The sequence below is a fragment of the Erpetoichthys calabaricus genome, chromosome 5 (assembly GCF_900747795.2).
Source record: "Erpetoichthys calabaricus chromosome 5, fErpCal1.3, whole genome shotgun sequence".
Lineage (NCBI taxonomy): Eukaryota > Metazoa > Chordata > Cladistia > Polypteriformes > Polypteridae > Erpetoichthys > Erpetoichthys calabaricus.
Window position 1 is genome coordinate 39,749,866 of NC_041398.2, and position 14,192 is coordinate 39,764,057.

The 14,192-nt window shown below is 40.1% G+C and overlaps 1 protein-coding gene across 1 annotated transcript; it reads right to left on the bottom strand.

Moving 5' to 3' along the window:
• Positions 1-292: 292 nt before the first annotated feature.
• On the bottom strand, positions 293-13,722 carry ap5s1 (adaptor related protein complex 5 subunit sigma 1). Its single transcript, XM_028801459.2, has 3 exons — positions 13,467-13,722; positions 7,435-7,621; positions 293-1,161 (listed from the first exon to the last, which is right to left on the bottom strand). The coding sequence occupies exons 2-3, from the start codon at positions 7,602-7,604 to the stop codon at positions 735-737; spliced, it is 597 nt and encodes a 198-aa protein (XP_028657292.1). The 5' UTR covers positions 7,605-7,621; positions 13,467-13,722; the 3' UTR covers positions 293-734.
• Between the last annotated feature and the right edge of the window lie 470 nt (positions 13,723-14,192).

A 14,192-nucleotide genomic window follows, 5' to 3' on the forward strand; every position in this document is an offset into this window, starting at 1 on the left:
TCTTTTGTCACCATTTTGGGTATAGTGCTTGTAAGTAAAGCTTCAGGTGAATTTAAACAGAACACCTAAAATATAGTCTTCAACTGTTAATCCAATTAAAAAGGATGTAGATTTCTTGAAATCAAGGCATGAGTTTCAGATAACTTAGAATGAACAGTTTGAAAAGGCTCCTACTGTGGCTGGTACGGTTTGACTAGCTTCACAACTCCAGCAATAGAAAACCACAGCAGGAGTTAATATTACCCAAAGATGGGAAAATAGTACTAATGAAAAGCATCACCTTTTTAATACATTGATAATAAAAGGTTATATTAGGTGTAATTACAGCAAAAAAGAAACAGCAGGCATTACTTGGTTACCACTCTTAATCCCCACTTCACTTGAGATTTAAAAGCAAAAACGCCATGACAACGTTTGCAAAATGAAGAACAGAAATTGCTTTCCCACTTGATAATTGTTGCTGGTGGCTGCCACCGTGTGGAATAATTTTGTAGATGCACACTTTCAACTTTTGAAAATCAAGGGGGAATTTAGCCAGTTTGGCAGACAATGAAAGGCGAAATTCCAAACAGATAAAAATACAAGGCAGCAGATATTAATTTTTGAATTTAACTACACAAATTCCCAACTGATGGCCAGTAGTTAGTTACTACAGGATGTTTCTGAACACTTCCTTATTCAGCGACTACAAATGACACACAGAAAAAAGTCTGATTCTTTACACAGTAGACAAACTACTTGGCCATGTAAGCCCCTAGATCCTTTTCCAAAGCCTGCATGAAGCGATGATTAGTAAACAAAAGCTGGCCATGAGGCAGAAACCGATTAAGGATGGCCTCAGTACGGTCAGCTTTTAGAAGGATGTCAGTGCCTGGTCCCAGAAGGCGCAAGTGCTCCAAGCAATGAGAAGCTAGTGTACGTAGAACATTCTCTGCCAGCAGAAGATTATCATGAGGTTCACAGACCATTGTGAAGCCAATAGAAATTACCCCTAGCCATAACACCACCTTTTCTTGCTGGAAGGGTTCACCGGCAAATAGTCTAAATACGCCATAGTCGGCATCCAGAAGAGCAGAAGATTCATCCAAAGTGGTTTGGGATAAGTCAAGTATGGACTTTCCTGCAGCCTGGCGTGACAAACTGCAAGCTGACGTGACTTGTCTGTAGTGAAAGGAGAGGGAGAGAGAGAGAGAGAGAGAGAGAGAGAGAGAGAGAGAGAGAGAGAGAGAGAGAGCACAAAACATTTATTAAAAGAATTAATAGAAATAATGGTGACTGAATTTAAACTGACAGCACTTTGCCTGTCCACAAATTTCCATCAGTTCAGATTGTACTTTCCAATCTCTCAATGGATGTGACAACTCAGAAGCACGGAAAATTAACATTACACATACACTATATTGCCACAGTTTAATTATTAAAATAAAAACAGTTGGGGGAGAAATCAAATTGTGTTTGTTTGCCTAGTGCGATTTTGCCAGATGTCCGCATCTGTCTACATTAGTTAGTTCTTAAACAGCATAGTAAGTACCACAAGAAATATAAAATAAGGCACAAGACAACATACAGAATATCCCTACAATCAGAAGAGCTGACGCTCCTTCTGTATTCTATTCTTTACAGAAAAAGTTAATTCGAAAGCTATGTGTGTATAATGATTCCTGTGTGATGATATCACCACCTTGGAACCTTGAAAAAAAAAACATGATACAGTACTTCATTGAAACATTAAAAGAAAAACAGAAACGTGCTCAAAACAGCAGAAAATATGCTCCGTCAGCTGATGCATAATTAATTTTGCAACTTTGCAATAATTAATTATTTACCCTTTTGTGGCACCGTATCTCATCATGTTCACACCTCTGTTAATTTATTTTATCTACAATTGTGACCATATGATCTGTCAGATGTCTTGTGACAAGAACTTATCAGTACTGATTTAGTTTAAATTGCAACATCAATAAGATAAAGTAAGTCACCTTAAGTTTTGCTCCAATCAGATCTGGGTTTTGTATACGCTATGTTTAGTGTGGGAAGATTTTACACCAGAACTGGGAGTTCTTATATATGATTTTTGCAATAGCTGAATTATCTTCACGTACACTTTTATTGGAACATGGATCCCCTTTAACATAAAGCAGCTGTGATGGACACAGGATGGTACACATGGACGGGTGTTCCGGCCGGGAAGAAGGGTGATTCCTTAACCAGACAAGAGGCCAGCCCTATGCCACTCCAAGAAGTGAGGCAAAGAAAACCCTATCTCGCCCAGAAGGAAAACACTGGCGTCCCAGCTGGGCTAGATCCAGGAACAATACTCTGCCAGGAGGCCCGTATAATGGAAGGACTGGGGAGGACATTTGATTCAGTACATTTCCTCGCCCAGGACGTTAGGTAGTAACCTCCCTGGTGTAAAGTTTCCACACAGACTCCTGCAGGACATGCTGGAACCTGTAATGCCTTAGTGCAGCCCTTTGGTGTTCTGTGGGGGCTGCCAGGTGGAGCTGAAGGGGTTAACAATCCCTATATGATGGGACTTCCGATTGACCTGGAAGTAATAATAATAATAATTCTTTGCATTTACATAGCGATTTTCTCACTACTCAAAGCGCTCAGCAATTGCAGGTTATGGGCCTTGCTCAAGGGCCCAACAGCGCAGAGTCCCTTTTGGCATTTACAGGATTCGAACCGGCAACCTTCCGATTGCCAGTGCAGATCCCTAGCCTCAGAGCAGTACTTCCTTCGGGGTATGCCCTAGCACCTTAAGTACTTCTGGATCTAAGATAAAAGTCGTCACTCAACCTCAGCCCGGCGAATCAGAGTTGAGTGGAAGTGAACAAGGCTCACCTGGGAAGTATAGAGTAGGAGAAAAGAAAAGAAGAAAAAGTGAAGAGAGTTGTGTTTATTGTGCTTGGAACCTTTGTGGAAGGTATCTGTAAAAAATAAACTACTTTTACTTGAATGGAACTTGTGTTTGTGAGGTTGCGTCTGGGGTTAGGGCACTGCAACTCCCCCTGGTGGTTCACAAGTGGTGTAGTCGGAGGGGATTTCCTGACCGTCTACTGGGCAGAGACCTGATTCAAAGAAATTTACTTGTGAACCACCAGGGGGCATTACAGCACCCTAACCCCAGACACAACCTTACAAACACAAGTCCCATTTAAATAAAAGCGGTTTATTTTTACAGATACCTACCACAAAGTTTCCAAGCACATTAAACACAACTCTTCACTTTTCTTCTTCTTCTTCTTCTCCTCTACACCCCCCCAGATAAGCTTTGTCCACTTCCACCCGACTTTGACCTCCCCTGGCTGAGGTTGAGTGACTTCTTTTATCTTAGATCCGGAAGTAATTCCGGGTCATACGGAAGTTCCGTAAATTGGGAAATGCATCATCTCCCAACAGCACCCCCTTGTGGCACCCATGGTCGCCCAGCAGGGCTGTGTTGCCGGACTAAATCTCCCAGCATTCCCTGCGCCAATACGGATGGCAGCTACTATCTCATGTCCTGGGGGAGTAACGTATCCCCTGCGGCATGTTTTACAACTGATGGGTTGTTCGTCCATTCCTTCTGGCCATCTCTTCTAAGTCTGACACCCGCTCTCCTGGCCAGGACGCCCATCTGCCTGCCTGGGAACCATCCCATTTTCTGGTCGGGATGCCCGTCCAACCCTCATGACATTTACACTGCATCCAAATGCCATGTAACTAACCACAATTTCTCAACATTTTTTAAGCACCGAATAACTTGTCCATTCAGGACTAATAATAATAATGTACTTATAACATGCTTTTTGACGCCAGAGAACACAGTTCGAAGCACAGCCATAAGTAAATACTGTAGATAAATAATACATACAAGTAAAAGATAATAAGAAATTGTACATAGGTGTGTTACTTTTATGGTTGCAGTTTTTACAGTTCTCAGATTTTCACTGGACAACTTTAACACAGGGCGGCACGGTGGCGCAGTGGGTAGCGCTGCTGCCATGCAGTTGGGAGACCAGGGGACCTGGGTTCGCTTCCCGGGTCCTCCCTGCGTAGAGTTTGCATGTTCTCCCCGTGTCTGCGTGGGTTTCCTCCGGGCGCTCCGGTTTCCTCCCACAGTCCAAAGACATGCAGGTTAAGGTGGATTGGCGATTCTAAATTGGCCCTAGTGTGTGCTTGATGTGTGGGTGTGTTTGTGTGTGTCCTGCGGTGGGTTGGCACCCTGCCTGGGATTGGTTCCTGCCTTGTGCCCTGTGTTGGCTGGGATTGGCTCCAGCAGACCCCCGTGACCCTGTGTTCGGATCAGCGGGTTGGAAAATGGATGGATGAACTTTAACACAGAGGATACAGCTAGATATTTACTGAGACTAGTAATGCAACCTTTGCACTGTTTACATGTTTACACAATATAATGTTTGTGTACTGCTACATTTGCCTTGCAACAAACCTTCTTAGTTTTGGATACTGTAAGTTAAGTGCAGTTATTTTATTGAAGACTTTCAGACTTTTTGTTAAGGAAGTTTTGTATTATATAGTTTGCATGCGTGTATTATTTATTGATAATAAATTTTAAACTGTAATGAGCAACTTGTTTAGTAGGATAGATGCTCTATAAAAACAGAAATAGTAATATGGAGGTCTAAAACGTGATAAATAATAAAGTTGATCAGTACGTTAAAAATTAGTGTGGTAATATTTTTGCCCATATCGCCCATGTTTACTTTAAAGTCTTACATTTTTAACTATGCCTTTATTTATTAATTTTGGACATTTCTTTAGCCTTTTATTGTATTTTCTGTGGATTATAGTACTTTCAAGCCTGACTCAGAATATCTCATTTACAGCTGCCACATTTCAACTTTTTCATTCTGTGTTTTCTACACAATTCTACATTCTCATAAAGTTGGCTTTCTGCAAATTATAAAAGTCTCTTTTGGTGTAGATTTGCATGTTTTCAAAGACAATTTCAATTTTTCCAATTTGGTAATTGCTATTGCTTACCAAATAACTCCAGTTTTTATTATCCTGCCATTACTAATCAGAAAAGATGAGATCTAGACAGGTAATAGCACATGTTGGACTTGAAACAAAGTGGGTGAGAAATCAGTCAATTACTATGAGCACCACTTCAGATTCCTCGTTTTTATTTCTAAGAGGGGTTTCCTAATCAATGTGTGGGAAGTTAAAAAACCCCATGATCACGTCATCTTCTTTACTTTACATAATTTGTATGTGATTAGATAGCACACTGTTACTTGAAATATCAGAATGTGGAGGACTGTAGTAAAACCCAATAACAAAATCCCTGGATTTCTTACATACGAGTTATAACCCAGTAATTCTGACTTGTCAACTTCTTTTGTCCTGATCTTATGTGCCTGAACTTTGTCTTAATGTATAGCGCCACACTTCTTTTTTTTCTCTGCTTAAGGATTTATAGCCACTGTTATTATATCACTTTCCATTACTCTGATTTGGCAAATCCATAATTCCTACAATATCGAAATCCAAGGCCAATACTGTTACCTCTAGTTGATGCATTTTGTCTGAAATGCTCCTTGCATGAAGCAGTAAACATTTTAAAAACAGAAATGCACTTAAGGTATTTCTTGACACATTTTAATTTTATTTGACCATTTTCATTTACCTTTAATAACCTTGGGTCTCATTTACCAAATTACCATATTGGTCTACTACAGTGTTTCTCAACCTCAGTCCTGGGGACCCCCTGTGGCTGCAGGTTTTTGTTCCAAGCAGCTTCTGTTTTTAATTGAACTCCTGGCCTGATTAAGTGAACTGATATTACCCAAGTTCTGTGTTTAAGGAACGATATAGAAATTAGAAAACTAAGTTTTCTAATATATTATATATATATATATATATATATATATATATATACATACAGTCGACCCTTGATATACGACTGGCCTGACATGGCGCACAACTTGGTTTACGACCAAAATTTTTGTTTTGAATTACGACCAACATCTTGTGTTACAACCTGAATGCTGTCACGTGTATCTGCTTGTGCGACTGTAAACAAACAGCCGAGAGCGTTTGTAAGTGTCAGTCGGAGCCCAGATACATGTGTTTGAGGACGTAATTTCGGTCAGTGCAGTGATTTATATAATTTATTTTGATAATTGTTAAGGAAAGAAGAGAAGGTAACGAAGGTAAAGAAAGCGATCACAAATCGAAACGAAGAAGGAAACTGTGTGGAAATATGAGAGTGGCGTTCGTGTGACCGATCTCGCTAATATGTACAGCATGTCGAAATCCACCATCTCCACAATTTTACAAAGAAAAGATTTGTATAAGGAAACTCCTTCCAAACAATAACCACCTTCCATTTCATTCTCCTCCTCCTTCCTTCCTGCAAGCCAAAGATGTCAACTTAAATGGTGAGTACAGTATGAAATTGTTGTTTCTGGTAGGCTAGGCAATTTTTATAACTTTTTGGTTAGTACATTAGAAATTTTTGGTGTTTTTGGTAAATTATGCACATTATACAACCCTTTTTTATTAAAAAAAAAGTTAAGTAAGTGTTGCCGTGGGAGGTTTGGAACACATTAAGGGCATTTCCATTATTTCTTATGGGGAAAAATAGTTTTGACTTTCAGCCAACTTGAGTTACAACCAGCCCTTGCGAACGAATTGAGTTCGTAAGTCAAGGGTCCACCATATATATATTAAAATGTGCCAAGCAGTTATATAGGAATAATGTATTTTTTTTACTTTTTAACAGTATTTTCATCTTGATTTTCATTCTACTTTTCAAGGTGTTCTAATTGTTTAATTAATCTATTATTTACTAATTAGTGGGTCTGATGCTAAAGTAGTTGCAGCCTCTGATTATTCCGTGTTGTTTGCCAGCATGTCTGCTCTGCTCATTTTAAATTGTCATTATTAAGATACAACGAAGGGGGAAAAACTGCACAGAGAAAGGGCAAAGTATAATGAAATCAACAATAGAAAATTAAGCATTTAAATTTATAGCAAAAGCAGAAATATTTATAAATGTCTTATACATGTAAAAATCATGCTGCTATGCTTTTCTGAATGTCGAATAAAATAAAAAAAAACCAGCTAATTAAATGAGATCAGTGCTATCAGGTGTTGTCACTGATTAGGACTCTGGTTGGAACAAAACCTTCGGCCACAGAGGGTCCCCAGTTTAGGAAACACTGGTCTACTATACTTTCCACAGAGAATTACAGTAAACAAATAAACAACAGTAAAAAAAACAACACTGCTGTTGTAACATCACAATGTAACTGATACCTGACAGTTTGAATTGTCCTTCCCAAAATTAAGCTTATGCTGTATACAAGGCACTTCAGGAGTATTCATGAAGCCATTTCAACGTGTACTGAAATAGGTGTCACCCCAAATAACATGATTTTTAACATTGTTATTAAGCTTAAACCCAAACCCCCATGACCTCACCTGGCGACTGCTGCTATCTGTTCCTTCTGCTTGAGCCGAGTTACTTCACGGTTTTCACTTGTGGCCTCTAAGGTCTCGATGCTGAACACCTTAGAGTACAGAACTCTACACACTGACCCAGAACCGCTGTTTCCAGGGCAGAGGGTGTGGATGACAAAGGCATGAACCATGTTCACCACTCACATGCCTGCAAAAAACAGATGCAAAAAATGTAGTGTCTAGTCTGGTAAATAAGCAAAAGAGAAACTGCCTGGTTTGAAATGCCTCATTGAGGCCCACGCTACACTGACTGCCATTCTTTTAGCACACATAACAATAACGAGGGACTCACACAGCATCACTTTAAATAGCAAAATGTGCATAAATACAGTTGGTCCATACAGGCTGATCCATTTTGCCAGATGTTAAACTAGATTATAGAGGCTGCTTTAATAGTTAAAGAATAAGTTGGGTACTTTTCAAGTAAAAGTTATTTCTTCATAAACACTGAGTATATGCAACTGTGTTCTAAAGTCAAGTGTTTTCTATAAATTAAAAAAAATAAATAATCTTGCCTGCATTGACACTTTATAATGGAGGTTATTGGTGTATCACCGAAAAAAAAAAATCTTAAAAACTTAACGAATACGTCCAAGATAGTCATCAAGCATTGCTCCACATCTAGCGATTACACACTCATTGTAAAAGAGTTTATACCTGTCATTTTTGGGGAAAAAAACAACAAGTCAGCCATTTTAAAAGTAGAACAGTTGTGCACCTCAGCTTTTATCTTCTTCCGTAATAACCTTTCACCCCCTCCAGGGGGTGTGGTTTCCTCTCGCAAGACCAAATCAAAGTAAGCTTTTACCACCACGTGGTTGGTTTTGTTTTGACTCGCATCCATATTTATATGAGAACTCGCACAAGCGAATATCTCATGGTATCTTTACCATGAGAAAAACAGTAGCAGGAAGATGCGATAAAACAATTATTTCCAGATCCCCTTTTGCTGTAACTGGAAGAAACGAAGGGCATGTTTTCTTTCCTTGAAATCTTTGCCACTTCATTGGTAAGCTTTAAGGTATTTTTCCCCATCAGTGCCCCATCCTCAAAAGCTGGAAAGTGCCAGTGTGGACAAGATACAGAACACAATTTTGAATGGCAAATGCATACATACCATGTATGTCAAGAAATACTTTGACTTGAAAAATACCAAATAAAGAGGAAGTCAAACAATTCTACTGGTAAAGGCCATATTGTGGGGAGAAAATGATGCAAAATGATTTTGTACAAGTGAATACTATAGTTAAAATGATAAGGGTGAAAGTAAAAAGATTTCAACAGAAACCACCTGGACAAAATGTTGAAGGGAAACAGGGTCAACTATAACTAATGAAGTGTAAGAGACCAGTGGTTAAGGAGTACTCAAATCCAGCCTGGTGTAATCAGAACAGCCAGCTTTCACCATTACTATAAAATCAAGAATGGTGTGTGAAAGGAATGAGAGCAGGTCTGAAAGGAAACAAAACTTGCAGATCAACTACACGACTGTGGCAGACGCGGAGCAACAAATGATGAATGCACTGCAGCAGTGGCTCTCATACCCTGTGCTGGGGACCCTCTGTGGCTGCAGGTTTTTGCTTCAAACAGATTCACAATCAGTGATAATAACTGATCTAATTTAATTAGCAGGCCCGTTTCCTCTCTTTTCTTATCCTGCATTCAGTAATGCACGGCTGTATTCTTTTTTACATTTATAAGAAATTTAGGAATATCTCTGTTTTTGTTATAGCATAAAATTCTTGGCTTTTTTTATTTTTCTTATTCCCCCCTTTTTCTGCATAGTTTGCTCCCTTCATTGTATCCTAATAATGACAACTAAAAACAGGCTGAGCAGACACCCGAGCAAACAACACTGAATGATGAAAGGCTGCAACTACTTCAGTATCAGACTCATTAAACAAGAAATTAAATAACTAGAATACCTGGAAAAGTTTAATGAAAATCAGTACAGAAATATTTTTAAAAAGTAAAAAGGATTCACATAAAACTTTACTACATTACATTTTAATAAAAACGTACCAAACGGTCTTCACATCCCCGGCTGGATTTATTTTGTGGAATGAATTCTAAGCTGCGTGGAGTGGATTTTAATGTTCTGCGTCCTGTACAGAGATTTACTTCACAGTCATTGGTTAAATTTGAACTATTTAACTCTCAATCTATCAGCAATAAATCCATACTGATTGAAGAACACATCAGGAAAAAGGACTTGACTTCATGTGTCTGACAGAAACCTGGCACCAGTCAGAGGTTTACTCTGCCTTAAATGAAGCCTGTCCACTTGGCTACAGTTACTTGGAGGCAGCTCGCAGCACTGGGCGTGGTGGTGGAATAGCTGTTATCCACCGTCAGGACCTGGGGTTGTCCCCTATCTCGATACCTGCAATATCTTCCTGTGAGTGCCTTGCATTTAAATGTAAGCCCCCGTTTCCCCTGACTGTTCTCCTTATCTATCGACCTCCAAACCCAATTCTGCCTTTATTCCGGAAATTACTGATCTTCTCACAACACTCTGTGCTACTTCTGCCAACATCATAATCTTAGGAGATATAAATATTCATGTTGACAATCCCACAGGTTATCTCACTGCTGATTTCCTTGAGCTGCTAGATTCTCTCAACCTACAACAACATGTTGATGTTCCCACACATTCTAGAGGTCACACTCTTGACTTGGTCATTTCAAACTGTGCCCCAATCAGGAATCTACAGGTATTTGATCTTGGTATTTCAGACCACAAAGTTGTGTCATTGGAGCTGCCCTTTTTCTCCTCCCGTATCAAACCAAAACGACAGATCTACTTCAGAAATCTGAAGAATATCAATGTGGATGCCTTGGCCTTGGACCTTACATTTCTCTCCTCTGACTTTATCAGCTCCCTCTCTGTTGCTGACCTTGTGGATTTTTACAACCAGTCCCTGAGCAGTCTCCTGGACTTCCACGCCCCTTTAACATCTAGGTCCGTCTCATTCTCGTGCTCAGCACCTTGGTATACCTGTGAGCTGCGAAAAATGAAGGCGGCTGGGCGTGTCCTTGAGCGGCGGCTCAAGGCCTCTGGGCTGACTGTCCATAAACAGGCTTACAGAGAACACATGAGAGCGTATGCAGAAGCTCTGAAGGTTGCACGGTCCAAGTTTTATTCCACCATCATCAGAAATGGCTCCAGCAACCCTAAAAAACTTTTTTCAACCATAAATCATCTTGTCAAACCTCCTTTACCTGCCCATTCTGAGACAACTGATGACAGATGCAACATGTATATCAACTTTTTTAAACAAAAAGTTGATAATATCCGTTTACACCTCTCTACCAAGGATATCTTGCCCTTCCCAACTGTTGACTCATTGTCTGAGACCGTCCATCCTCTTTGCTCTTTCTCTGTTGCCACACGGGAAGAGGTGGAGGATGTCATCAGGAAAATGAAACCGTCTACTAGTTCCCTGGACCCTTTCCCCTCACCCTTGCTGAGGGCCAACATTTCTGCCATCTCTCCACTTATCACCAGGATAATAAATCAGTCCCTCCTGGCTGGCCATATTCCTTCTGCACTAAAAACTGCTGTCATCAGACCTCTACTAAAAAAATCCACCTTGGATCCTGAAGTTCTCTCCAATTATAGGCCCATCTCCAATCTTCCATTTCTCTCCAAAGTTCTGGAAAAAATAGTTGCAGCACAACTTCACGATCATCTCAAACTGAACAATCTGTTTGAAAAGTTTCAGTCTGGTTTTCGCCCTGGCCATAGCACCGAAACAGCCCTGGTCAGGGTCACCAATGATCTTCTGATGACGGCAGATACTGGTTCACCTTCACTACTTATCCTCCTTGACCTGACAGCTGCTTTTGACACAATAGACCATAACATCCTTCTTCACCGCCTGCAATACACTATTGGACTCTCAGGAATTGTTCTAAATTGGTTTACATCATACCTGACTGGCAGAACTGAGCATGTCGCCCTTGGCAGCGCAAAGTCCCACACCCACAACGTCGCCTGTGGTGTTCCACAGGGCTCTGTGCTGGGCCCTATCCTTTTTACTATCTACATGCTCCCCCTTGGAACTGTCATTGGCAGACATGGTTTATTGTTCCATTGCTATGCCGATGACACTCAGCTTTACCTCAGGACTACTCCCACCTCCTCTACTGCTCCTCTGCCAACATCTACATTGTCTACCTGCCTGGAGGAGATAGAGGCATGGATGAGGCTCAATTTTCTTCAGTTGAACAGATCCAAAACAGAAGCCATCTTAGTTGGTACATCACATCATCTTCGCTCTTCTACCATCACCAGTATTACTTTCTCTGGCCAAAATATTCCTCTTTCCACATCTGTTACTAATTTGGGTGTTAGAATGGACTCCCAACTTACTTTTGACACCCACATCAAATATCTCTGTAAGTCATCTTTTTTCCATCTCAAGAACATCGCCAAACTCCGCCCATTACTCACCCTGGCAGATGCAGAGAAGCTCGTCCATGCCTTTGTCTCTTCCAGGCTGGATTACTGTAATGCACTCCTCATTGGGATTCCTGGCAAGAGTATCCAGAGACTCCAGTATATTCAGAACAGCACTGCCAGGATCCTGATGAGGGTGCGAAAGTATGATCACATCACCCCAATCCTGAAAACCCTTCACTGGCTCCCTGTTTCATTCAGAATAGAGTACAAGGTCTCCCTTCTTACCCATCAGTGCATTTATGGACATGCCCCTCTTTATCTACAGGAACTCCTTACCCCCCATAACTCCTTACGTTCCCTCCGCTCTGTACTCACTAACACTCTTCAAGTCCCCAGAACTAAGCTCAGCAGCATGGGTGACAGGGCGTTTTCATCGGTGGCGCCGAGGCTGTGGAATGCCCTCCCTGATTACCTGAGAGCCCCACAGTCGACTGAGGCCTTTAAGCGAAACCTTAAAACTCATCTTTTTAGAAAGTCATTTTGTTAAAGTATTTTATAGACTCTTCTGTTCTTTTTTTTTATTTTATTATTCTATTTTTACTCTGTAGCACTTTGGGATTGCTAAAATATAAAGTGCAATATAAATAAAATTTATTATTATTATTATTGTTTCTTAATCTCTATATTAAGCACAAAACACAGAAACTGGGAAATAAAAACTCACTTAATTAGGATGGAATTCAAGTTAAAAATGGAAGTTGGTTGGAACAAAAACCTTCCGCCAAGTATAAGAATAATAATTCTTGACATTTACAGAGCGAGTTTGACACTACTGTACTCAAAGCGCTCTCCACGAAAAGCGGACCCCAATCCTCTGATTGCAAAGCAGCAGCGCTACCTGCGTGAGAAACACGAACAAGAAAGCACTAATGAGACCACATCAAAACACGCTGCAGAGGCAGTCGAAATTAACAAAATTAAACAGCAAGGCAAAAAGCTAAGAAAAAGGAAAAGATAGACGACATAAAAAGCAGTTGCTTACCCAGGTTCGCTCCTTTCAGACATGTTTATGATTCTGTCATTAAAGCAGAATGTGGAGAAACGTCGAAATGAGAAACGGACGTTTAGTGACATTTAACATACGAGATGCACTGAGGCAATCAAGTGGCAACCCCATAAAATGATCGATATCGCGCGAATATAAATCAAACAACTTTTAAATGTCATTCTAGCGCAAAAGAAGAAATGGAATGCATATATTAGGCTAATCCAAGCTGGTAAAGACAGGCTAGATGAAGCAAGATAAACAGACGCGCCGAATTTAATGTTGTTAACAATCGAAACAGTACAAATGCCTGCAGACAACCCACAAGATTAGGGGTCTGTTTAAAAAGGAGGTATTTCACCCACCAATGATGTGCAGAGATAAACAATCAAACTACTGTATAATAAGAAAAGGTGAAGAAGGACAGATGAAGAAACGGGATTCCTGTGTCTCGTTCACCACACTCATAATCGATAGATTTTCAAGACTATCTAACCCGACTGCTACACTACAGACATCAAATTATCTAACAGTTATACTTACACAATGCAGCAGGATAAGCTGCGAGCACAATAATGTAGCAAAATCCAATATTTTGTCTTTGACTTGTTTCGTCTTACAAGATATTGGCTAAAGTTCGAGTCATTCTTTTACACGACGAACTCAATAAAACACAATCGTAAAAAAAAATCATTATGTATTAAATAATCAGTTATGAAGAAACATTTATCTCTTGTTATTGTTATAGATTTAACATCGCCGACTCTTCCACTTCTGCAATTTTTCGTGTTTATTCACCTTCTCCGGTTCGAGAGAGAGAGAAAATGTAATTGGGTGAGGGTAGGATAACGAGAACCCGCGGTATCTCCTGGGAGTTTGAGTGCAAAGGTTTACCGAAAGCCGTTAAATATAGCTGCTAACAAACTACAACTCCCAGAAGACATTCCACACTCAAAATCGGATTTGTTGTTACGATTATCGTGTCAGCCAATGCGATTAAGAGGCTTCACAGCACACAAAACAGGAAGAACAGTTTGTCGAGGAACCCTTTGCTAAACTCATGTTCCAAACTTATACTTTTGATTTATACACGCTGTTAGGTATACGCAGAATCGAAATTTATAACAGTATTTCTAATACATACAGTGTTGTTTAAATAGTTTGAAACGTAAAATTTTCGCTCTTTGTTTCAGTATGCATGCACTTAAAATGTTTAGCAAGCTACATAACCTGCCTGTTCAGGTTGTAAGAGTACTGAGGTAATTGTAA

Coding starts and splice junctions, on each gene's coding strand:
- ap5s1 (XM_028801459.2), bottom strand. CDS start 7,604: ATGGTTCATGCCTTTGTCATCCACACCCTCTGCCCTGGAAACAGCGGT. Junction 1,162..7,434: donor CAGATAGCAGCAGTCGCCAG/GTGAGGTCATGG, acceptor CTTTCACTACAG/ACAAGTCACGTCAGCTTGCA.